This window comes from Cherax quadricarinatus, chromosome 78, assembly GCF_038502225.1.
Source record: "Cherax quadricarinatus isolate ZL_2023a chromosome 78, ASM3850222v1, whole genome shotgun sequence".
In the NCBI taxonomy this organism is placed as follows: domain Eukaryota; kingdom Metazoa; phylum Arthropoda; class Malacostraca; order Decapoda; family Parastacidae; genus Cherax; species Cherax quadricarinatus.
Window position 1 is genome coordinate 7,456,021 of NC_091369.1, and position 25,471 is coordinate 7,481,491.

The following is a 25,471-nucleotide window of genomic DNA, read 5'->3' on the forward strand; positions in this document are numbered from 1 at the left end:
AGGACATCAAACTTCTTTTCATTCATAACATCAGCAATCATCTGTTTCTTGTCATCCGCACTACATCCACGCACATTCAAGCATCCCAGTTTTATAAAGTTTTTCTTCTTCTCTTTTTTAGTAAATGTCTACAGGAGAAGGGGTTACTAGCCCATTGCTCCCGGCATTTTAGTCGCCTCATACGACACGCATGGCTTACGGAGGAAAGATTCTTTTCCACTTCCCCATGAACAATAGAAGAAGTAAAGAAGAACAAGAGCTATTTAGAAAAAGGAGAAAAACCTAGATGTATGTATATATATATATATACGCATGTGCGTGTCTGTGAAGTGTGACCAAAGTGTAAGTTGGAGTAGCAAGATATCACTGTTATCTAGCGTGTTTATGAGACAGAAAAAGAAACCAGCAATCCTATCATCATGCAAAACAGTTACAGGTTTCTGTTTCACAGTCATCTGGCAGGACGGTAGTACTTCCCTGGGTGGTTGCTGTCTACCTACCTACTACTATGTGACTTTGTAAATGGTCCAAGTCGGACCGAAACGTCGTGGTAAGCTCCTTTTTTCCTATGTGCGGGTTATTTATGTATTGTTCCAGTCACGGTATTGTGCATTTGTTCTTGATCAACGGTAGATTGGTCAAATATCTGCCCCTGATCAGCGGACGGAGGTACGAGCCTCCAAGATCTAAATGACCCCTATCATTAGGCACTTTCACTCTAAATCAAGTGTTTTTTTTTCTACCCAAAATATGTTAATTTGAGTGATAAAAATTAAAATTTCTCGGAAAAACCTAAAAAAAAAAAAAAAAAAAAAAAAAAAAAAGAGGGTTGAGAACTCTGTAAATGTAAGACCGGAGAAAAGTCGTAATTTTTTTTTTTTTTTAGATTCATGGGCAGCCATTGACTGTGGGTTGGTTGATGCTTATGAAGGACTCCTGATCCAAGGAACTAGAGTTACCCTACCCATCCTCAAATCAAACTTGATACCTCTCCTCCAGGCGCTGTAATGACCGTTGTGCGTTCCGTACTTTTCCTTGTCTTCAATAATAATCTCAAATTAATGTGCAAACATATACAATAATTTACAAGTCCACTGTCTACACAATAATTCGGGCGATAATATATATATATATATATATATATATATATATATATATATATATATATATATATATAAATAGGTTAACATTTACAGGATGTTATCTCACAAATAAAGAAAATATTTTTTATTTCAAAATTACGAATGTAGATACAAGGTGTATAAGATAAGATATGGATGTTCAGACCAGATGAGGCTTCTCTTACTCTTAAATTACACAATAGTGTGAGGCACACTGTAACAAATTCAGCGTAATAACCGTGCAACTAGTAACATGGTGAAGCTTGTGAATTTGATCTAGAAGTGTTTAACTCACAGTTAGTGTCGGAGGAGAGTGTCCATTACGCTCACAAGCTTAGCGTAATAACAATGAATCAAGTAATATGGTGAACTTGTTAGTGGTGAGACACTCTAGAAGGCTGACCAGATAACTCTGATAGGTAGGTATTAGGTTTGTCAGGGAACAAGACAAGTGCTTGTTGACGCGGGTCTTAGTCATATGATGACCCACAGCTGGAGCTTTTGGTCATATGACCGAGGCTTTCTGCTGGCTTACCGGTCCACCCCTTTAAAAATTATGATTATGATTATAACCATTTTTATGTTGCTATAATTACAGTGAAACAAGCAACATGGTGAACTTGTCAGTGGCGAGACACTAGAAGTCTGACCTAATAACAGTGTCAAATAACATGATAACGTTGTGTGGTGACCTAGATACGTTAGCTCACAGTTAGTATGAGAAAATTTGCAGGGTGAGGAGCCATGAGGAGTGTAGCTATGGAATACTGGAAGACGGGAGGAAGTGTGCAAGTGTAGGTAACTTATAAGACACCAGGAACACCATCGTCAACTTCCAGCAAGGTGAGAGAGAGAGAAATAATCACCTATTTGTGGTTGTAGGGATTGATTTTCAGCTCCTGGCCCTGCCTCTTAAATTGTCACTCCTCAAATTCACTCCCGCTTTACAGCGCTTTGCTTTAAAGTGTTTCGCTAATGCAGCGGTTTTCAATTATATCCATTCTTTATTTATTCAGATTTCCTCTAATAAAGATATTTACTACTTACTATAAGCTAAGGACGAAAATATTTTAAGGTAAGTAATGTGTGTACTGTACATGTATTCTTTAGGCTCATTTAATAAATGATTGTGTAAACATGTTATCAGGGTTTTATATGCATTTCAAAGTGAAAAAGTGAGAGAGAATGTTTCACTTTACAGCGGTAGCCCAGAACCTTACGTGCTGTATAAGCGGGGCCTTCCTGTATGTGAAGTTTGTATTTCCAGGGTTTTGTTGAACATTGTATAGTAAATAGTAGGTTACAGCACACGAGCATCTTTCTTATATATGAATGGTGATATAAAGGCCTTGTTTACTAAAGAATTAGCGGAGGGATGGGTGTAGAGTTTAGGTAAGTACCAGCGAGGAACGCTCTAACTTGTATATAGGGGTCTATAATTTTGTTGGCTTGTTTTGATTCTAAAATCGATAAGTTATTTAGTTACTCTGGTCTTAGCGAATTTACTTGAACCTAGTATTTGATGTAAGAAAATCATCCCAAGTGATGGAATTTGACAGCGAAACAGTTTTAGTTGCCACTATGTAACTATAATTGAATAGGGTAGCCGCACACTGCTAGTGTTCCCACTATGTAGCTATCAAAGAGTAGGGTATTTTATTTACTACTACGTAACTATCATAAAGAGTAGATCAGCCGCACACTGCTAGTGTTCCCACTACGTAACTATCATAGACTAGAGCAGCAGGCCAATATGGATATTCCCCCAATATAACTACCACTGAGAATAATATAGCAGCACACTGCTAGTGTTCCCACTATGTAACTATTGTAGAGTAAGGTATTTTAGTTCCTACCACGTAACTATCATAAAGAGCAGAGCAGCCGCACAGTGTAGTGTTCCCACTACGTAACTATCATGAAGTAGGGTAGCAGGCCAACACGAGTATTGCCACAATGTAACCATCATACATAATAGGGTAGCAGCACACTGGTGATGTGCCCAAATTTTTAATTTAAAAAAAGACATCCAGGAGGCGGAACGTCACAACAGAGAGCGTCTTATTCTGACAGATTACCCAGGAGAGACCAGACACCGGGAAGCAACACAGCGGGGAAATTAACTTCAAAGATGTGGCGTCTCAGGAACACTGGACGACGATGATGACAGGAATAACAAACATAACAGAGACAGAACCGCCAGAGTGGCTTTCAACACTGGATTATGTTGTCACTCTGGTTATGACGAGTAACGTCATCACGATCATGCTGGCCATGGGGGCCGCATCTTACTGGAAGGAGGTCAGTCACCAACATATCTTGATAGTACGTAATAATAAAAATCTTTGTTTCTAGAAGTACATGTACAAAGTTTACAGACCATTGCTGACATCAATGACATACTACTATATAGAAAGCCGCTTGTTATGCTGAGCATTTCGGGCAAATTAGGTCAGTTTTGTCCCAGGATGCAACCCATACCAGTCGACTAACACCCAGGTACCTATTTTACTTCAAGGTGAACAGGAACAGCAGATATCTTAAGGAAACGCGTCCTAATGTTTCCACCCATACCGGGGATCGAACCACGAACCTCAATTTATGAGCTGAGTGCGCTAGCAATCGAGCAAACCACGGAACGGGTGGGGATTAAACCCATGGCAACTGAACTCTAAAACTCCAGGCCAGCTGGCTACAATAAGATTAATCCAAGTAGCTATATTTCTATAGTAAGTTAGCATGGGCCTCCCACTGTGACCACAAATCCAAGATGAATCTCACACCGGGTCGAGTGCCTTACGCACTGGCCTGGAGTTTTAGGATTCATTTGCCACGGGTTCAGTCCCCACCCGTACCGTTATATTTCCCGGTACACCAGTTGTACTGGTGGAGCTGGACGGCGCACCGCTGAGGTAAGACGCACTAATACAAGACGCCAAAAATAAGACACTAATAACATGCAAACCAACAAAGGACGGTAATAAGACACAAAACGCCAGTAACATGCAAGCCAATAAAAGCCATCAACAAAAGTCATAGTAACAAAATACCAATAACATGCAAACCAATAGGACAGATAAGATATATTAATAAATGATAATAAAAAAAAATAATAAAAATACACCAATAAAATATACATTAATAAAAGATACATAAATAAAAGACAATTAAACATAACACACACATTAAACTGATAAAGTTACGTAATATATTTACACTGCTACCGTCTTCTAGGCTATTTTGTGCACCCAATACCTTTCAAAGTAAGATGGATATCTCTCACATTAGGATGAATAGCTTTCAAAATAGGGTGGATAGCTTTCAAAACATGGATAGCTTTCAAAATATGGATAGCTTTCAAAATATGGATAGCTTTCAAAATATGGATAGCTTTCAAAATAAGATGGGTAGCTTTCAAACCAGGATAGGCTGCTTTCAAAATACGTTGGGTAACTTTTAAAAAGGCTGGGTAGCTTAAAAATAGTTTAGTTTAAAAAAATGGTTAACGGTGTTACAAAGAGACTGGTGAAGTTTACAAATAAACCTTTTAAAAAGAATTGGGTTTGAGAAAGACCTGCTGAGCATGGGCCATTATACCTACTACGATGCTCCTCTATTCTTGAGTTCTTTTCTAACAACTGTTGCCAGATGTGGCACCACATGAAGCATCCCTGGCAGTGCCTGCTTGGGATACTGTGTCAGTTTGGCATCTTACCAGCCGTGGGCTTCGCAATGAGCCTAGCCTTCCGGCTTCAACCTTACCAAGTCTTGGGTGTTATCATCGTCACCTCCAGCCCTGGAGGTGCATTCTCAAGCTTCTTCGCCTACTGGGTTGATGGAGACCTAGCTCTCAGGTAATTACTATTATTATTGAATTCATGCGGAAGCATAGGAGGAAATCAAGGTACCTCTCCATTGAAGGGTTATAAGAAAGTTATCATATATATATATATATATATATATATATATATATATATATATATATATATATATATATATATATATATATATATATATATATATATATATATATATATATATATATATATATTAAAACTTTCATTCAACACCTTCATCATCACTCATACATAATCGCTGTTTTTTTGCAGAGGCGCTCAGATGCGACAGTTTAGATGTCCCTCCCAACTGCCAATATCCTAAACCCCTCCTTTAAAGTGCAGGCATTGTACTTCCCATTTCCAGGACTCAAGTCCGGCTAACCAGTTTTCCTGAACCCCTTCACAAAATATTACCCTGCTCACACTCCAACAACTCGTCAGGTCCCAAAAACCATTCGTCTCCATTCACTCCTATCTAACACGCTCACACACGCTTGCTGGAAGTCCAAGCCCCTCGCCCACAAAACCTCCTTTACCCCCTCCTCAAACATTTTCGGGGACGACCCCTACCCCGCCTTCCTTCCCCTACACATTTATACGCTCTCCAAATCATTCTTTGTTCCATTCTCTCTAAATGACCAAACCACCTCAACAACCCCTCTTCAGCCCTCTGACTAATACTTTTAGTAACTCCACAACTTCTCCTAATTTCCACACTACGAATTCTCTGCATAATATTTACACCACACATTGCCCTTAGAGAGGACATCTCCACTGCCTCCAGCCGCCGCCTCGCTGCAGCATTTACAACCCATACTGCACACCCATATAAGAGTGTTGGTATCATACTCTCGTTCATTCCCTTCTTTGCCTACATGGATAAAGTTCTTTGTCTCCACAAATACCTCAAAACACCACTCACCTTTTTTTCCTTTATCAATTCTACGGTTAACCTCATCCTTCAAAAACCCATCTGCTGACAAGTCAACTCCCAAATATCTGAAAACATTCACTTCTTCCATATTCCCTCCCTCCAATGTGATATCAAATTTTTCTTTATCTAAATCGTTTGATACTCTCATCATCTTATTCTTATCTATGTTCGCTTTCAACTTTCTAACTTTACACACCCTCCCAAACTCGTCCACTAACCTTTGCAACTTTATTCTTTAGAATCCCCCAAAAGCACAGTATCACCAGCAAAAAGTAACTGTGTCAACTCCCATTTTGTATATATAAATATATATATATATATATATATATATATATATATATATATATATATATATATAGAGAGATATAGATATATATATATATATAGAGAGAGAGAGAGAGAGAGAGAAGAATCACAGTAGAAATTGAAACTGAAATACATGAGCGCTTTCGTTTACTTCCACATACATCGGAAGAATCAATAAATGTCTATTTTTTAGTGAAGTGAAACTACCAGGTGTGAGTATAATAATAATAAAAAAAATGTAGGCGCACTACAGCAGACCCACTGACCCACTCTAGGCAGACCTTTCTCACACCCAAACCAATTCAGTCCAACCATATATAGTACAACAAGTACACTAACATTGCTATTAATAACTTTGTAACAATCAACTAACAGCTCTCTCCTCAAACCTATTATGGGTATGTTACAGCCCTTTATAACATGTTCCTTCTCTTACTTGTATATTCTGCTGAAGAGGACCACAGCTGGAGGACGAGATATACAGACAACTTACTATTTTTGTTTCTGTCTCCGGATGGATACTGACCTCTCACTACCAAGTTGTTCTTTAATATTTGATGCAACAATGAATTATATATTTGCAATAGCAGAACTTCTGGAGAAATTTGTATAAGAGAATGAATTATTTTGGTATTGCAGCATCACAATGGCGACACTGTCGCCCTTGCTGGCATTAGCAGTGATGCCTTTCAACCTGTGGGCATACTCCAAGCGTTGGCCGGACCAGGAGCTGCAGCTGCCATACTTTAACATAGTGTTGAGCCTCGTCTTCGTCATCGTCCCCGTCGTGGTGGGCATGTTCGTCAGGCAGTACATACGCAAGTGGGCCCTCTGTATCTCGAAGGTTCGTAGATCGAGACAAAGAAGTTACTCGCAGTACGCGGCTACTCTATAATAACCACAACATAGAAATATCTACAGTATACGGCTGCGATATTGTATAAGAGAACACCCGCAATGTGTGACTTATTCAGTCACACATTGCAATGTGCGGCTATTCTATTTAATAAAATACGTAGTTATATGGCGACAACAACAACAATGTGAGGCTACTATATTCTACATGATAGTTACACTGTAGGAACCCCGCAGTGTGAGGCTACTATATTCTACATGATACACTGTAGGAACACCCGCAGTGTGAGGCTACTCTGTTCTACATGATAGTTACACTGTAGGAACACCCGCAGTGTGAGGCAACTATATTCTACATGATACACTGTAGGAACACCCGCAGTGTGAGGCTACTCTGTTCTACTTGATAGTTACACTGTAGGAACACCCGCAGTGTGAGGCTACTATATTCTACATGATAGTTACACTGTAGGAACACCCGCAGTGTGAGGCTACTATATTCTACATGATAGTTACACTGTAGGAACACCCGCAGTGTGAGGCGGGTGTTTCTACAATCATAGCTACATGATAATTACCGAATTTCGCTGATTATAAGACGCGGCATATAAGACTTGCTTTAATCTCAATGACTCGGCATCGGACGTAACTGGGAGAGCTACAGCCCACCCCACACCCCAAACTTATAACTCCCGTCACTGACCTTCAGTTTATAGGACGCAGGCTGGTTTTTGGAGAACTGGAAAAACTACATGCGTCTAATACGCCGCGAAATATGGTACATTGTAGGAACACCCGCAGTGTGACACTACTGTGTTCTGTATGACAGGTACATTACAGGAACACGGAAGTGAGGCTACCCTGTTCTATAAGATGGTTATGGTGTTGAAATACCAGTAATGTGTCGCTACTGTTGTATGTTAGTTAAATGGACAAATGTGCAAGACATTTACTGCGGATATGTCTCGCAGAAGTCTTGGTGAGTGAAACGTAGCCGCAATAAAGGTCTTATTGGCTGCACATATGTCCATATACCTAAAATATTGTCGGCACTCCTACCAATAATATTCATATTGTATACAATAATTACAATTGTTACATCTAACAGGCGGGGGGGGGGGTACATCACAGACAGTGCTAGGCAGAAAAAATGGTTATAATTATGACCACAATTTTTAAAAGGGGTGGATAGGTAAGCCAGCGGAAGGCCTAGGTCAGATGACCAAGAGCTCCAGCTGCGGGTCATGTGAGTAAGACCCGCGTCAGGAAACACTTGTCCTGTTTCCTGACAAACCTAACCTAACTAAACCTTTGAATGAACTGAGGTGGAATAACAGCTCTTAAGACTAGTCAAAGATGACATAAAATAGCATGTAAATAAGATACAAATCCAGCACTAGGATATATATTATGAAAAGTTTCGCTCGGTGAGTTGTCAATACAAGTGAGCAAAACGTTTCTATAATGAATGCCCTATTGCAGTACTTGGGTGTCTCATTTACCATTTCTTAGCCGTAAAAAAAATGGAGTATTAAACAAAGGTATGAAACACAGTATTGCCATAACGCTGGTATAAGAGGCACTAATAAAACGTTGACACCCTTAGGAAACGTTAGCAATACACAAATAACCCGCACATAGGAGAGGAAAGCTTATGACGACGTTTCGGTCCGAGAAACCGTTAGCAACTGTTAAGATAAGATAAGATAAGATAAGATTTCGTTCGGATTTTTAACCCCGGAGGATTAGCCACCCAGGATAACCCAAGAAAGTCAGTGCGTCATCGAGGACTGTCTAACTTATTTCCATTGGGGTCCTTAATCTTGTCCCCCAGGATGCGACCCACACCAGTCGACTAACACCCAGGTACCTATTTGCTGCTAGGTGAACAGGACAACAGGTGTAAGGAAACGTGTCGAAATGTTTCCACCCGCCGGGAATCGAACCCGGGCCCTCCGTGTGTGAAGCGGGAGCTTTAGCCACCAGACCACCGGGCCACCCAGACCACCGGGCCACAAACTGATACCTTTATGTAATGGCTAATGACACGTGTCAAATGGTAACTATTATTTGTATTAAATAGTTAGGGAAGCACTAAACGCACAGGGTTCCGGCAGCGCGGGAGAAAAGGGAGGTGATCAAATTTAATACCCCAGGGGAAAAAAAAGATCCCTGTACCTGCATAGGTGACGCAGTGCCTTCGATTATTCAACTAATAACCCCTTATGTGCACAGGTGTGTGGGGTGCTGGGATGGGCAGGAGCAGTCACCTGCGGAGTGATGCTCATCCTCAGATACTACAATTCTCTCGCTACCTCCTCTTCCAGTGTTGTCTTCACCACTTCTCTCGTCCCTTTCGTCAGTGTCCTCGTCGCCTACCTTCTCGCTAAGATGGTCTGCTTCGTAAGTTGCAAAAATCAGTCAATGTATATAGTAAATTTTATTTAGTACTGCCAGATAACCACGATACTGAGCGTAAAAATCTTCCTCTATGCTCCATTCTCCATGTCCTCTTAAGTACATAATGTATGTTGCATAATACTATGGTGTTTAAAAACCACACATTAATATTCTTAAGTACATGATGTGTGTAGTCGTGGTGTCGGCAAGCTACACACTAACATTTTCTCTGCTACCCTAGAGTCACAGAACCTGTCGTACTGTTGCCACAGAGACGGCGTGTCAGAACATGGTCGTCGCCACCAACATCATGCTACTGTCTTTTCAAGATCCCCAGGTGAAGCTAGTCTTCATATACCATATACTATTCTGGCGTAGCGCTTTTTATATAATCATTCATACAACAATGTATTTATTATTATCATCATCATCGTTTTAGTTGGCTGGTTAACGAGGTTTAAATGCCTATCGACTACTTAAAGCTCCTTACAATTAAAACCACGATCTATGCATTACCATGTCACGTGCGTGGAGCAGATGCGCAGTCAGTTGGTGATCATCTCCGTGATGTACGGCGTGTGGCAGGTGGTGGAGGTGGCGGTGGCTGTAGCAGTGTTCCAGCTGTGGGTGTTTCTTTACCGACACGACATCACCAAGGAGATTAATTCGGCTCAAGACTCCTCGGTCCTCATCAGCGTGCCAGTCCCGGCCCATAGGCTGACCCAGGTAAATAACACTTACAGGCGAATGTTAGCCTTCTCAATCGACTTATAAGGCACGTCGAAGCCTCCGACGTAAGCAGGAGCCCACTTAAATAAGTCCCAACCCCCCGACGCAGGAATCCTTCCAAGAGCATCCCAAGTACATTGCGGTTCTTCTAAAAGCATCTCATTCTTTCTAAAGACGTCCCACTCCTTTCAAGAACGTCTGAATTCTTCCAAGAATATTACATTCCTTCTGAGAGCGTCCCAAAATTGCTAGGTATATCGTAGCTCTTCCAATGGTAAACTCGAGGTATAACATTAATATCGGCCTAAATTAATGTTCTATAATATCAAAGATAAAAAGTTCCAGAGAATAATACATAGAGGAAGACAACACTGTATGGTTTCAGGTAAGACTCGAGAGCCTGACGGGGAATGTAGCAACACCAGACCAGTGTAGGACGCACCGCCAAGACCAAAACTACATGCTTGATCAGCGTAGAGCACAAAGCCAATGTGGTATTAAAGTCCAACACAGTCCACAAGACCACTGCGGACCACCCTGCCACTACTGCGCACTAGAACACTGCAGTTCAAAAGTCCAGTGGGATCCACAAGACCACTTTAGTGGACAAGACAACTGTGATTCACAGGACCACTTTGGCCCGCACAGGTATTTAAGACTTTCACGTTGTTTTTCTGTAAAAACTTATATGATTTGTTGATTTTGTGTTCGCTATACAACATTCTAGATTATTTGTCTATTAAATTCAAACATAATTATATATATATATATATATATATATATATATATATATATATATATATATATATATATATATATATATATATATATATATTATTATTATCACACTGGCCGATTCCCACCAAGGCAGGGTGGCCCGAAAAAGAAAAACTTTCACCATCATTCACTCCATCACTGTCTTGCCAGAAGGGTGCTTTACACTACAGTTTTTAAACTGCAACATTAACACCCCTCCTTCAGAGTGCAGGCACTGTACTTCCCATCTCCAGGACTCAAGTCCGGCCTGCCGGTTTCCCTGAACCCCTTCATAAATGTTACTTTGCTCACACTCCAACAGCACGTCAAGTATTAAAAACCATTTGTCTCCATTCACTCCTATCAAACACGCTCACGCATGCCTGCTGGAAGTCCACGCCCCTCGCACACAAAACCTCCTTTACCCCCTCTCTCCAACCTTTCCTAGGCCGACCCTTACCCCGCCTTCCTTCCACTACAGACTGATACACTCTTGAAGTCATTCTGTTTCGCTCCATTCTCTCTACATGTCCGAACCACCTCAACAACCCTTCCTCAGCCCTCTGGACAACAGTTTTGGTAATCCCGCACCTCCTCCTAACTTCCAAACTACGAATTCTCTGCATTATATTCACATCACACATTGCCCTCAGACATGACATCTCCACTGCCTCCAGCCTTCTCCTCGCTGCAACATTCATCACCCATGCTTCACACCCATATAAGAGCGTTGGTAAAACTATACTCTCATACATTCCCCTCTTTGCCTCCAAGGACAAAGTTCTTTGTCTCCACAGACTCCTAAGTGCACCACTCACTCTTTTCCCCTCATCAATTCTATGATTCACCTCATCTTTCATAGACCCATCCGCTGACACGTCCACTCCCAAATATCTGAATACATTCACCTCCTCCATACTCTCTCCCTCCAATCTGATATTCAATCTTTCATCACCTAATCTTTTTGTTATCCTCATAACCTTACTCTTTCCTGTATTCACCTTTAATTTTCTTCTTTTGCACACCCTACCAAATTCATCCACCAATCTCTGCAACTTCTCTTCAGAATCTCCCAAGAGCACAGTGTCATCAGCAAAGAGCAGCTGTGACAACTCCCACTTTGTGTGTGATTCTTTATCTTTTAACTCCACGCCTCTTGCCAAGACCCTCGCATTTACTTCTCTTACAACCCCATCTATAAATATATTAAACAACCACGGTGACATCACACATCCTTGTCTAAGGCCTACTTTTACTGGGAAAAAATTTCCCTCTTTTCTACATACTCTAACTTGAGCCTCACTATCCTCGTAAAAACTCTTCACTGCTTTCAGTAACCTACCTCCTACACCATACACCTGCAACATCTGCCACATTGCCCCCCTATCCACCCTGTCATACGCCTTTTCCAAATCCATAAATGCCACAAAGACCTCTTTAGCCTTATCTAAATACTGTTCACTTATATGTTTCACTGTAATATATATATATATATATATATATATATATATATATATATATATATATATATATATATATATATATATATATATATATATATATATATATATATATATATATATATATATTTATATATATTTATATGTGTGTGTGTGTGTATATTGTATTTCCTTTAAGTGCGTTGATTAAATTTTGTAGTAAGGTTGTCGAGAAACACTGTGAGGCTTGCCCCGACAAGCGTACTTAGAAACTCGTTACAGTATTATATTTAAAACAACCTTATTACAGAAACTGTGAAATAAACCTATATGGCTAAACCCAAACATTTGTTTCAGATACAAGCAAGGCCCGTGTGACAAGGAGGAAACTATGAGGTTTCTCTCCTACCAACCTGCACTCCAAGCTGACCAAGTGGGTGAGATTCCCCCACCGTGGACGCCAATGTCGCACCGTTCCCAATTTGTCCCTCTGGAACAGTCACCGGACGCCCGTGTAATGTCCCCTACCATTAAAAACTCAACCAATTACTGGTCACAAGATCATGATAATGTTAACTGCGCATCTTCCTTCTCAAGACGTCTAGAGTCACAGACTTCGCCAAGTGACTTGCCTCATAGTCCGTACTGCGACTCTGACTTCGACAATAACGTATTCCCTGAGGACCTCCTGGAGTGGGCCTGCGGCTATGACTCAGACTCTCCGGGAAGCCCATCGCTCAGCAACAAGGGCGTCCCTAACATGTTCCCAGTGACTGAGAACGACTTTCTCTCGGAAGAAGATTCCCCTCTACCTTATGGAAGCCCCGTAGCCTCCTATAGAAGGTTTCAAGACTATGTGATGGAGAGCGCAGAGAATGAGGGGAGTGGCGGTGGACGTCCCGACACCCCTGGAAGACGCAGTTCGAGTGAGAACCCAAGGCTTTCCAACCCAGAGAGTGGCCTGTCAGGCTCCCCCAGCTCCTCTCCAGTCTTTGGATTTTATCACAACGGTGTTCGTCTGGGACAGACTCGACAATTTAGCACTTTTGGCAGAAAGTAAAATGCATGTGTGTGGAATATAAGTCACAATACGTGAATGGAACAATTCAAATACTGACTGAAAAAAAAATGTAAACTATGATCAGGTCAATCCAGTTTTGCCTTTCAAAACAATATGTAAAGTCAGCTTTTTATATAAAAAAGTTTTATTAAACTCTAAAGCGCATCGTTTTCGTATTTGTTTTATCCTAATAATGTTATGATAATTTACATATTATAGTTATTATTATTATTATTATTATTATTATTATAGTGACGGAGAGAGGCTGGGAATATGAGAGGTAATCAGGTTTGATCTAAGGAAAGTGACGGGCAGTTGCACTTTACAAGTACCAAGCCTCTGTGTGAACGTGTGAAACACAACTTACAAACTTATTTTTAAGTTGAATAAAATAGTGATGAAACTTCTTTGCAATAAAAACAGGTAGGTCACTCGCCGTTAATATAAAAAAAAAAGTGACGCGCCTCATTTCCGAGATGAAAAAGCAGTTCATTTGTAAGTTAAACAAAGTAGGAATGCAATACCGTTTGTAGTTAAAAAAAAATAAAAACTGGAACGCAAGTCGTTTATAAATCAAAGAAAAACCCCAACTCGTTAGCAAGATAAAAAAAAAAAAAAAGAGAAATCCAACTCGACTGTAAGTTAGGACCTGTATAATTATCACTATGATAATGGTACACATTACCGAGAAGTTGGCGAATAAGACATATGTGTAACACTTTGGTACTTTTTTTTCCAGATTCATTTCGGGAAAAAATATTCCAGTTTCATGTCTTATTTATCATCTTGTATAATTAGTCTGTAGTTCAGACTAATTATACAAGAGCATGAAAACAGAGTTCAAACGATCTATAATTAGGATGAAGTGAATGGTGAATAACTCAAAAACTATTTGACGACGTTTCGTCTATTTAGGGTGAAACAACGGTTTTAAATGAGTTAAAACATCAACTATTTGCTGGTAAAGCAAAAGCCTTAACATTATGGAAGCCTAAAGTTAAAAGAACAGACGCTTACCTGGTATAAGGGCCTGGTGGCAGATTTGGAACTGCTGAAGACAATGGATGGCAGGACGGAAGCCATAGTGACAGAAGAGATCAGCTGCCTTCACTAATCCGTGTAAGGTGAGGAGTCTCCGGTACAGTTTGTCTTCCTCGCTACCTGTAAGTGTAAATAAACACATTCACTATCCGTTTGTGGAATATAAACATACTACCTGTTCGTGGAATACACACATTTCCCGTTAGTGGAATACACGCACATTTCCCGTTAGTGGAATACACACACATTTCCCGCTAGTGGAATACACACACATTTCCCGTTAGTGGAATACACACACATTTCCCGTTAGTGGAATACACACACATTTCCCGCTAGTGGAATACACACACATTTCCCGTTAGTGGAATACACACACATTTCCCGCTAGTGGAATACACACACATTTCCCGCTAGTGGAATACACACACATTTCCCGCTAGTGGAATACACACACATTTCCCGCTAGTGGAATACACACACATTTCCCGTTAGTGGAATACACACACATTTCCCGCTAGTGGAATACACACACATTTCCCGTTAGTTGAATACACACACATTTCTCGTTAGTGGAATACACACACATTTCCCGTCAGTGGAATACACACACATTTCCCGCTAGTGGAATACACACATTTCCCGTTAGTGGAATACACACACATTTCCCGCTAGTGGAATACACACACATTTCCCGCTAGTGGAATACACACACATTTCCCGCTAGTGGAATACACACACATTTCCCGCTAGTGGAATACACACACAATTCCCGTTAGTGGAATACACACACATTTCCCGCTAGTGGAATACACACACATTTCCCGCTAGTGGAATACACACACAATTCCCGTTAGTGGAATACACACACATTTCCCGCTAGTGGAATACACACACATTTCCCGCTAGTGGAATACACACACAATTCCCGTTAGTGGAATACACACACATTTCCCGCTAGTGGAATACACACACATTTCCCGCTAGTGGAATACACACACATTTCCCGCTAGTGGAATACACACACAATTCCCGTTAGTGGAATACACACACATTTCCCGCTAGTGGAATACACACACATTTCCCGTTAGTGGAATACACACACATTTCCCGCTAGTGGAATACACACACATTTCCCGTCAGTGGAATACACACACATTTCCCGTTAGTGGAATACACACACATTTCCCGTTAGTGGATTACACGAACTGTTGACCACGAACCTACACTTATCGTGTAGGATCGTGGTCAACAGTAGTTTATTCATTGCTGCTAGCTATCCATAGCCGTTTATGAATCATGTTGATATACATGAAATCTATCAAAAATATCCTATTAGATAGTTGTTGTTTAGAGGTACGTACATAGAGATACAAGTTCTCACTGCACATGCTGTATATCGCACATGGTGGATAACGCAAGAAAGGAGGAACACTGCAGCAGGCCTACTGGCCCATACTAAGCGCCTTTCTCAAACCCGAACCCACCAACAAAAATATTTGCTAAACAGTCTACGAGCAAATATACAGGTTACGTAACCGGTTTATTTAGTCTGTGCACGATTATCATTAAGGCTTCAGTGTATATGCACTTCATACCTATTAACTGAAAGGAAAAAGTAAACATGGGGGAAGGGCTTCATACTAATCAGGTACAACCATATCCAGCTTTTTATAATTGTTTATCTGGAGTTTATCTGGAGAGAGTTCCGGGGGTCAACGCCCCCGCGGCCCGGTCTGTGACCAGGCCTCCTTAGGTCAGTGTCCCAGGATGCGACCCACACCAGTCGACTAACACCCAGGTATCCATTTTACTGATGGGGAACATAGACAACAGGTGGAAAGAAACACGCCCAATGTTTCTACTCTGGCTGGGAATCGAACCCAGGCCCTCACCGTGTGAAGCGAGAGCGTTAACCACCAGGCCACCAGAGCCTGTTTATGTCTAACCCATCCTTAAAACATCACATAGAATTCTGATCGAAGATCTGATGCAATTACGCTACAACAAAATCAATGTTTCAATGTTTAGACTCACTTGGTTGGTAAGGTCCTTTGCGGGTCCTCACAATCTGGTTGAGGAGGGAACGAGTATAATCAGGCTGGAGGGTTGAGAAACTGTGGTTGTGGCCCACCACCTCCTTACTACGCAGGGATGATACCATCTTCTCCCCGAAGCTACGCACTACATCAACACACTTCTTGTACACCTCTGCCACCAGGAGGACCATTAGTATTAATATTTATGAATAAGACACATTTGCAACACCTGGGTATAATAATGATACTCGTGTTGTGCATGCAGTTTATTCATCAATTTGTCAGTGTTGAATCAATTATTAATGCACAAAATTAATATTACTGTATTCACAAATAACTGCTAAATCCGCATGGGTCACTCAGCACAAGGAGTGGTGAGGACTCTATCCCCTATTCACCAATTGCGGCCCCGTCTCTCAGCCAGACCGGTCAATAATATATATATACTAGACCAGACTTTAGGACAGCACATATATGCTACAACAAAATAGCATCGCTTTTCACTGAACAAAGTTATAATAAAATCAATATGTAGAAAATAAGCATAAAATGTTTCTGACATAATAAAAGACATCCTAATTATGTATTCAAAAATCGTGTCATACAGCTCCTGGAGAATGTGAGGTAATCAGATTTGATTCCTGGAAAGGGAGGGTGGTTTCAATTCCATGGATCAAGTCCTTCAGAAGCATCCAATAGAAGTCATCACAAGAATTAAAAAAAAACTCACCATTCAAAGGAACTTCAAGGATGTAGTGGATTGTGCCTTTCTCCCTTCTTCTTTTCCTGGCTCGACCAGTGCTGCCGGAGGCGCTGCTGGTGACCACGGTGACAGTGGCGGTGCTGTTGCTTATATTAACGGTGTTATTAGAGGTAGTTTGTGTTATATTAGAATCTGTGGTGCTGCTGCTGTTAGTGGTGTTGACAATGGTGTCGCTGTTTGTTGTGGTAGTGCTCTTGTTAGGGGTGGTGACGGTGGCATCATTTCCGCTGGAGATTTTGTTACTGATCTCGCTGCACGTAATGGTAGTGCTACCACCTTCCTTTCCGCTATTTTCAGTCGTTCCAAAATCTTTGTCATCCTTCTTTGTCTGGGTGACTTCAGCGTCAATATCCACTGGTCGTACTCCGTTGGCAGATGAACTCTCATTACTGGTAGAAGGCTGCGTATTGTTTTGAGATGGCAGTGTACCAGATCTCAACAATTGCTGACTGTGGACAGATTGCTTAATATCGCTGGCAGATATTTGGCAATCACTAGAGTGTTGCTGTGCATTGCTGTTTGACGACTCTGTATCACTTGGATGTGACGGTACACTTGCAGATAGCAGGGTATTACTCTTATCATCCTCCTCACACCTTTTGGCGTCTTCTATATACCTGGTTTCCTGTTTACACCTGCTGGAATACACTTCACTCTTTCCAACATCGTTTGGTTTTCCACAACTGTTAATTTTTCTAGCTTCGCTGGAAACAGGGGATAGTACCCTTTTGTGAACCGCTTGTTTACCTTCCTCAGCCTGGCGATGCCTAGTGATAAAGTCCTCTAAAGTAGAATCAAACTCCCGCGGTCGCTTATGAGAATGTTGATAGCGTTCTGCATCCATTACAGTAGATTTTGTTTTGACTTTCAGCTGATCAATCTTCTGCGAAATCCGTTTCACGAAGTCGCTAAGTGAGGAAATGCTAGACTGTGACGGAGACACAGAGGTGGCGACAGAGTCGTGCTTCACAGTCACGAGTCTCGACGAGACTCTGAGAGGACCTTCTGGGGAAGCACCTTGTACCTTGGACGTTGTGTCCTCATTTTCTCTTTCGTTTTCATTTTCTCCCGTCTTCTCCTTAACGCTTGTCTTCGAATTTTCAATCATCTTTTCAGACTGAAGTAATTGCCCGGGTGTAATCGTTTTCGATTCTCCTGCTATGTCTTTTACATATACATCAATGGTTTTAAATTGATACTCATTCATGGCAGGCTTGTCTCCAACCTTGTTTATTCTTCTACTTGACTCTTCTGTTTGGTACGATCTGGGTATACTGCAATCTCTAGTTTCATTATCTTTCAGTTTACTTACACGAGAGCAGTATTTTCCATCATCTGACTGATCTTCATTTTTGTTAATTATAGTTTCTTTCTGAATCGCAGGTAACCTAACATCGTTATTATCCTTTCCATCTACTGTGTTCTGTACATTTTCCAATTCTCTAACCTGGCTTATCCTCTGATCACTAGCTTTGTTTTCATTTTTTTTACATTTTTTTTCTCTTTCATTATCAGTTTTAACTGCAGTTACTGGCAATTCTGTCATTTCTGACACATTAGTGGCGGATTCATTATACTGACCTTTAAAAGCGAGTGGCAATCCATTTTTATCTATTCTGTCTCTTTCACTCTGAATATCTGCTGTCTGAGTGTGTGCAACATTCACTTTTCTTATAAATTCAACCTCCTGTTCCACTACATTATTTTTAGTAAGCACATGAACTGTATGAGGTTCTTTTTCTGTTATATCACATTTCTTATCAATACTGCCTATCGTAGCCATCTTAATTGTATTTGTAACAATAGGTTTAAGATATGGGATTGACTTCCTTTGTTTCTCCTTATCTTCATTGAGTTGGGACACGATGGGTGATTTTCTATTCATCTGAGGAATGAAAAACAATTTTCCATTCATTTGAGGTAAAATGGATGATTTCCCTCTTAATTCACTCTCATAAGTCTTTAACTGCAACAATTTTGTTTGGCCTTCTTCCGTCTTTTTCCAGTCGTTCGAAACAATAGTAGTGCATTCTTCCATCTTTCCTTTATTTAAGACAATTGTTATGCATTCTTTAATCTCACCTTCCTCCAAAACATTTACTGCACAGTCTTTCATATTCCTCTCGTCTAAAACAGCTGTGCAATCATCCCTCTTCCCTTCGTTTAAAACAACTGTTATGCATTCGTTAATCTTACCCTCATCCAAAACATTTACTGTACGTTCTTTTATATTCCCTTCGCTTAAAACAACTGATGTGCTTTCTTCCATCTTCCTACCTTCCTTCATTATTATCTTCCTGCTTTTGTCATTATCACCGCTGTCTTTTTCTTTTGTAAATGTCGTTCTTTCCTCAAGTGTGAATTTCATCTCTCTCTCTCCCATGATTCTTAGCTCTTCCACAAGTCCTTGAATAATACTACTACGATATCTTTGATACCATAAAGGTTGTGTTTTAATTTCGGTAGAAGCACTGACGGTGTCCAGTTCCTCGTGTTTAGCAACGCCATCTTCACTAGTGGTGAGTAGGGTACTTCCACGGGCTGAGGTTTCGCAACGAAGTAGATCCATATTTTCTAACACGACCTTCGGTTGCGATGGTGAGACTGATGTTCCTTGATTTTTTTTTACACCGGGTTTTTCTAATCTTTCTTGCATCTCCACAACCTGGTATTTTACCCTTGTGTTCTTTTCTGCTACACACAGTGATTCTGGTACTGGTTGATGTGTCACCCTCAGTGATTCTGATAATGAGTGGTCCACCAGTACATCATTTTGTAGAATATGTGGGTCTGGCTTTTCTTGGCTCTTCATACCACTGACCTGTGGCTTTTGTAAATTTGTAGTCTCTTTACGCTCTAGTCCATCGTTTTCAAGTTTGGATTTTAGCAGTTCTTCCTTCTCCAGCGAAGGGTTTTGCGACTCTTGTGATTCTGAAATTTTCTGGACCTCTAATACATTGTTTAGTGATCTAACAATTTCCTTAGTCGAGTCTAACTGTTCTTTGAGGTTATCAACAGATGGAGTTTCACACGTTTCAAAGCTATTCTTACAAGTAACATCTGTCAGGGTGGTAGTTAGGGTCTGCTCATTGTAAGAACTGCTAATACTTTTATTTTCAAAGTGGGTTGGTGAAGATTTAGAAGCCTTAGATTCATTCAGGCTTCCATCATTGATCAATATGTTTACCTTTGTACCCTGAACAGGATCTTTTTCTATCTCAGAGTTACAGGTTTCCTTAAAGGTTTTGTATTTTTGTATTAATTTACACTCTTCCTTTGGCTTTTGCTCTTGTACGCTTTTATAATCCCCATATGTCATTTTATCCCTTGAAGTCCCATCCTTCTTAAATAAAATTACATCTTTTTTCTTGAAGGTTTGAGTGTCATCCCCTAAACTTTTGTTCTCTGGGATCGAAATTTCTCGTTTTCGTACCTCTGAAACATGACTATCAGACATTTCGATGTTTCCACTCAAGGCTGCACCAGCATCACATGCCCGACCTGAATAAACACACTGGTGAATGATACCAACTTCCTCAGCTGGCGAGACCTGCATACGCTGTTGCTGGGAAACGCTCAGCACATGCACGGGAAAGATGAGCTGACCATCACTCACGAAGATGATGGAGGACACGTCTGTGAACTCGCAGTAATCAGCATTATTCTCATTTGTTGAATTTCCTTTTGCCAGATCTCTCGCTTTAGCTTCAGAGGAAATTCTTCCCTGAAGAGTCACGTTCAGTGATTCTGGCATATTCAGACTGTCTTCCTTGAGTAACCTCACCGCATCTTTATGTTCTAAGGAACTCTCTCTCCCCTGTCTGTACTGCTCCAAACCTCTACTTACAACATAATTATCATGCTTCCTTGGCTGTCCAAGTATTTCTGTGCTCTCATCGTCTCGTATCTTGATGTTATCTGCGAACTTAGTCTTACCAAATTCGCTGAACTGGTTTCTTGTATCACCATCTGCAGATTCTTGGTGCTTATCGACGACATTCGTCTGGGAGTGCTTCAAGGGGCAAGGAAAGGTGTTAAGGTGAATAAAATCAGAAAACACCAATCGCAATGTATGGATTTTGTTTATAAGCACAGTGTCAACTTGCTTTTTATCTGTTGATCTGATGATCTCAAGTTCCTCCGTCTCCATCATGGGAGAACTTTCTGGCTCATCTGACGACGTTTGCAGTAACTTGAAATTTGGAACTTCAGTTTTTTTATTATCACGTTGGGGAAGTTCATCAGCTGATAAAGCACTTGCATGTGCAGCCGTGTTTCCAGCTGTTTTTATTGTCTTATGAAATGCTTCAGCATTCTTACACTCCTCCCCTGAAAATTTGTCCTTAGAATTTTCTTCTAACATATCAACATCAAAATCATCTTCAAAGATAATAGTGGAGGCATCACTGAGGTAATTACTATCTGTTACAGCTGTGTCTTTCTTAGTATCATCACATCTAACCTCTAGCTTCCCAACCAGTGATTGGCAAGCCTTCTGTGGTTCAAGTATTTGCTTCTCTCTAATTGGTGATGCCGGTGGTAATGAACGATTCAAGTCCGGCAGCTCATCATCATCATCTGACAATATCAACACATTCATTACGTCTGCATTCTTATCCGAAGACACTTTTTGCATGAGATTATCTTTTCTTCCAGAGAATGTTTCATTTGAAACATGCTTTGAAGTCGAGTTTCTGTAAGATTCTTCTTTTCCGGAAGATGTTCCAATTGGATCTTCCTTTTCAACTGGTTCAGGTGAAGAATCACTTGAAAGGATTATAAAATGTGATGTAACTGGTTGTGTATTTGGGATCACTTGCACATCGTCCCCATCTGTGTCTCGCTCGGGTCCAACAACTACCTTCTGGGCCAGTACATCCCGCTCATGACCTAGAGCTTCCTTGTTAACAGTCATCTTAGACTGCTGAGTTCTAGTGACTGGAATCTTGAGGACAGTAAGCTTTGAATAACTTGAGCCAGACACAACATGGCGCTGGGATGTACCGGTTGGTGCTCTATCCTGGTGATGTATAGAGCTGGGCCGCGAGACAGTCGAGTACCTCTGATGCTGTATAGTGCTCTTGTGGGGTAAAGGTTGACGCTGAACTACACTACGACGATCCCGAATCATTTGCAGAGAAAGAGTTGGACGATTAGATGGCGTGAGCGTGGTGATAGCACGATGAGATAATGTGGGCGTGGTGACAGGGCGCTGAGAGGGTGTGAGTGTGGTGATAGGGCCCTGAGATGGCGTGAGTGTGGTGATAGGGCGCCGAGATGGTGAAGACGGGGTGATAGGAAGCTGTGACATTACGGGCGTCCGATCTGTAGACATGACAGTGATAGGCAAAGTACACTTTGTACCATCAGCACCCATGCGGTAGAGGTGGTATGTGGTCCGTGGTGGTGACACTTCCTCCACGTCAATCCACTCGTCTTCCTCATCCACTTCCTGAGTGGTCCATTGGTCACGTCTACGACCTCCCCGAAACAGAGGGCGCGCGTGTCTAGTTCGTCCCTAAAATCACAAAAATATTGTATTGTTGACTATCTCAGGTAAATATTTATTATAATAATTATCATAATAAAAAGAAGCCCTAAACCGGTATGAGTCATACAACTCGAACGTATAAAAATCAGGAATAATTCTTTTAAATATTTTATGAATATGACAGATAACTAAAATGTAATAATAATAATACCTTTATTTCTACAAGTACATGTACAAGGTATACAAGCCTAGCTCACATCAATGACATACTACCATATAGAAAGCCGCTTGTTATCTAGAGCATTTCGGGCATATTAGGTCAGTTTTATCCCGGGATGCGACCCACACCAGTCAACTAACACCCAGGTACCCATTTTACTGATGGGTGAATATAAACAACCGGTGTAAGGAAACACGCCCAATGTTTTAACCCTCTCCGGGAATCGAACCCGGACCCTCAGGCTGTGAAGCGAGAGCTTATGCCACCAGGCCCGTAGCCTGGTGGCAAAAGGTACAAGTCACCTGATGACTTGTACCATTTACAAGTCACAATAACACACGAAGGTGAAGGAGCCAGTATATATGGAAGAGAGGGACAGGGATGGGACAGAGAGAGGACGACAGAAGGAAGTGGAGAAGTACTGGTAGGGTAATTTTGGTAGTGGAAGAAAGTTTAAACGCCTAAAATGATGCAAAAGTTAAAAACCTCTTAACCTGACTATTAGTAACTGAGTGCACTGTGACGACCTTGGAAGAGGCATACTAGGATGGATATGATTATGACATACAAGATACTCGGACGCCTTCCAGGACAGACCGAAGCGTCGTCTTAAAATTTCTCTCCAAATTCTCGGTGAGCTGTGAAACGCATAAAGTTAGCAAAATTATGCTAAAGAAAAAGATGTCACTTACGGAGATCTGAGCATTTTTACATGGTGTCACAGCACATTTAGTGTAGCGCCTCCCAGGCGTAGGTGTGGGAATGGAGAGAGATGCGCGAGGCTGGTGCGACAGTGATCGCTGCTGCTGATGGCTGAGTGATGGAGTGACTGGGTCAAACTGGCAACGAATCTCCTGAATATCTTGCGCGATGCTGTCTCCTTGCTCCCAAGACCTGCATATGTATATTTACACTGCAGAGAGATTCAGGTGGTGGTGGTGATGACAGAGGTAGTGGTAGGGGTGATGGTTGTGGTGGTGACAGGCGGTGGAAGTGGGGCTAGGGATCGTAGTGGCAAAAGGTTCCCTTTCTCTCAAACTGTGCACAAAGTTAACATGTGAACCCCAACAAACCACTCATGAATAGAGAGTAAGATGATACACCCAACCTACTAATTTTTACTTCATATCCGACTAAGGAAGTACTTTGTTACTAAAAAAAATCCATCGCCATTTCATCGAGAAAGGTGAGACTTATTACATTCATTGGGAAGCACTATGCTGGTAAAGATCTTACAGAGCCTGGGGAATGAGCGGCGTACAGGTAATCAATTTTGATCTAAGGAAGGGGAAAGTAGCTCCAATTTCTTTAAACAAGAGCCCTTAAATCATTCAGCAATACAAAAACCAAGGACATGCATGAGTGCAGGTTAAACGCCAAGAGCCAGACGATGCATACGGTAGAAGTTATAATTACTAATACATATAGATACATTTATTGACAGGTAGAAAAGAAAAGCTTAATGTCCCTAGTTCTCACCTGGGAGCTGCCCAGGTGGGTGGAACGGGCGTAGGTGGTGGCGAGGTGGGGACGGGATGAAAGATAGGTTTCACTGGCTGGGTGGGTCGCTGGATACTTTCATTTCCACACTTTGCTTTCCACCTGCCATAATGAAATTCATTATAAGTATTATTATTATTATTATTATCATCATATTCTTATTATAATTATTATTCATGGAGAACCACCAACCCAGTAGGCTTCATACAACGCCTGGAGAGTAGATACGATCATGATATATAAGTACTCAGAGACATTAACAGAATGGAAAGAGAAAGACGGATATAATAGGGACCACAATGAGCACATTCTATGAGCATCAAGATAACACAAACATTATGAAATACTTTTACAATTTGAGTAATTTTATTAGTCACGGGGTAGCAGGTTCAGCGCTTCCCTGTGGTAGGTAATTGCATCCAGGGAAGAAGTTGGTAACTCCAATGCCTTGGATTCAGAGCTCTTCCCTAGCATAAAGGCTTGAAGGTATATGCAATAAAGTGGAACGGGCTAGAAAGTAAAACAGTAGAAGCTAACTCTAATCCAAGTTAGAGCCAGGATCAAGCCCTGCAAACTTAGCTAGGTAATAACACAATTAGAATTCTCATTATGTACACCATTACATGTTTTTAAAACAGTTCAATTTAGAGACTAAGAGCTGTTATGACCACGTCACTTCATTTTAAAGACTAACCCTAACTAATGTTTACTACATCGCCCTGGAATGCCACCCATAACGATGCATTATAACCTAGATAACTAGTTACTGTTTGATGTACATGCACAGACAGTACAAGACTGCTTATGTCTCGATTAATCCAGAAATTGAACCTAGGTTCTTTCTGTTGATTCGAACATTCTAGCAGAGCTACAGGTCTTATGTGACTCGCATTCTTATTATATTTAAGAGAAGAGCTAAATCCTTGGGTCATTAGCAGCAAGGAGCAGTGGAGGCTCGATCCTCTGCCAAGTGCTTAATAG

General features: G+C 41.1%; 2 protein-coding genes across 7 annotated transcripts in view; one reads left to right on the plus strand and one right to left on the minus strand.

Moving 5' to 3' along the window:
- The window catches only part of LOC128701519 (uncharacterized), a 109,874-nt gene that overhangs the window by 83,350 nt on the left and 1,053 nt on the right, over positions 1 to 25,471 (minus strand). The window contains exons 2-6 of the mRNA XM_070101532.1: positions 24,470 to 24,592; positions 23,683 to 23,884; positions 17,247 to 22,797; positions 16,515 to 16,688; positions 14,457 to 14,600 (exon numbers count right to left, since the gene is read on the minus strand). Of these exons, the coding sequence (XP_069957633.1) occupies positions 14,457 to 14,600; positions 16,515 to 16,688; positions 17,247 to 22,797; positions 23,683 to 23,884; positions 24,470 to 24,592 (6,194 nt within the window). The remainder of the gene's footprint in view (positions 1 to 14,456; positions 14,601 to 16,514; positions 16,689 to 17,246; positions 22,798 to 23,682; positions 23,885 to 24,469; positions 24,593 to 25,471) is intronic.
- Positions 438 to 13,606, plus strand: LOC128701521 (uncharacterized). 6 transcript variants are annotated; one of them, XM_070101644.1, is made up of 10 exons: positions 1,324 to 1,540; positions 1,720 to 1,964; positions 3,195 to 3,422; positions 4,770 to 4,975; positions 6,840 to 7,044; positions 9,291 to 9,458; positions 9,697 to 9,792; positions 9,993 to 10,181; positions 10,570 to 10,832; positions 12,737 to 13,606. In XM_070101644.1, exons 3-10 carry the CDS (start codon positions 3,282 to 3,284, stop codon positions 13,437 to 13,439), a joined length of 1,971 nt encoding a protein of 656 aa, XP_069957745.1. In that variant the 5' UTR covers positions 1,324 to 1,540; positions 1,720 to 1,964; positions 3,195 to 3,281; the 3' UTR covers positions 13,440 to 13,606. The 6 variants fall into 6 exon arrangements, with proteins under 6 accessions (XP_069957749.1, XP_069957745.1, XP_069957748.1 ...); XM_070101647.1 differs by having other exon boundaries at positions 1,855 to 1,964; positions 3,147 to 3,422; XM_070101645.1 differs by having other exon boundaries at positions 1,855 to 1,964.

Coding starts and splice junctions, on each gene's coding strand:
- LOC128701521 (XM_070101648.1), top strand. CDS start 3,282: ATGATGACAGGAATAACAAACATAACAGAGACAGAACCGCCAGAGTGG. Junction 9,793..9,992: donor TGTCTTTTCAAGATCCCCAG/GTGAAGCTAGTC, acceptor TGCGTGGAGCAG/ATGCGCAGTCAGTTGGTGAT. Junction 10,182..10,569: donor CGGCCCATAGGCTGACCCAG/GTAAATAACACT, acceptor GTATGGTTTCAG/GTAAGACTCGAGAGCCTGAC.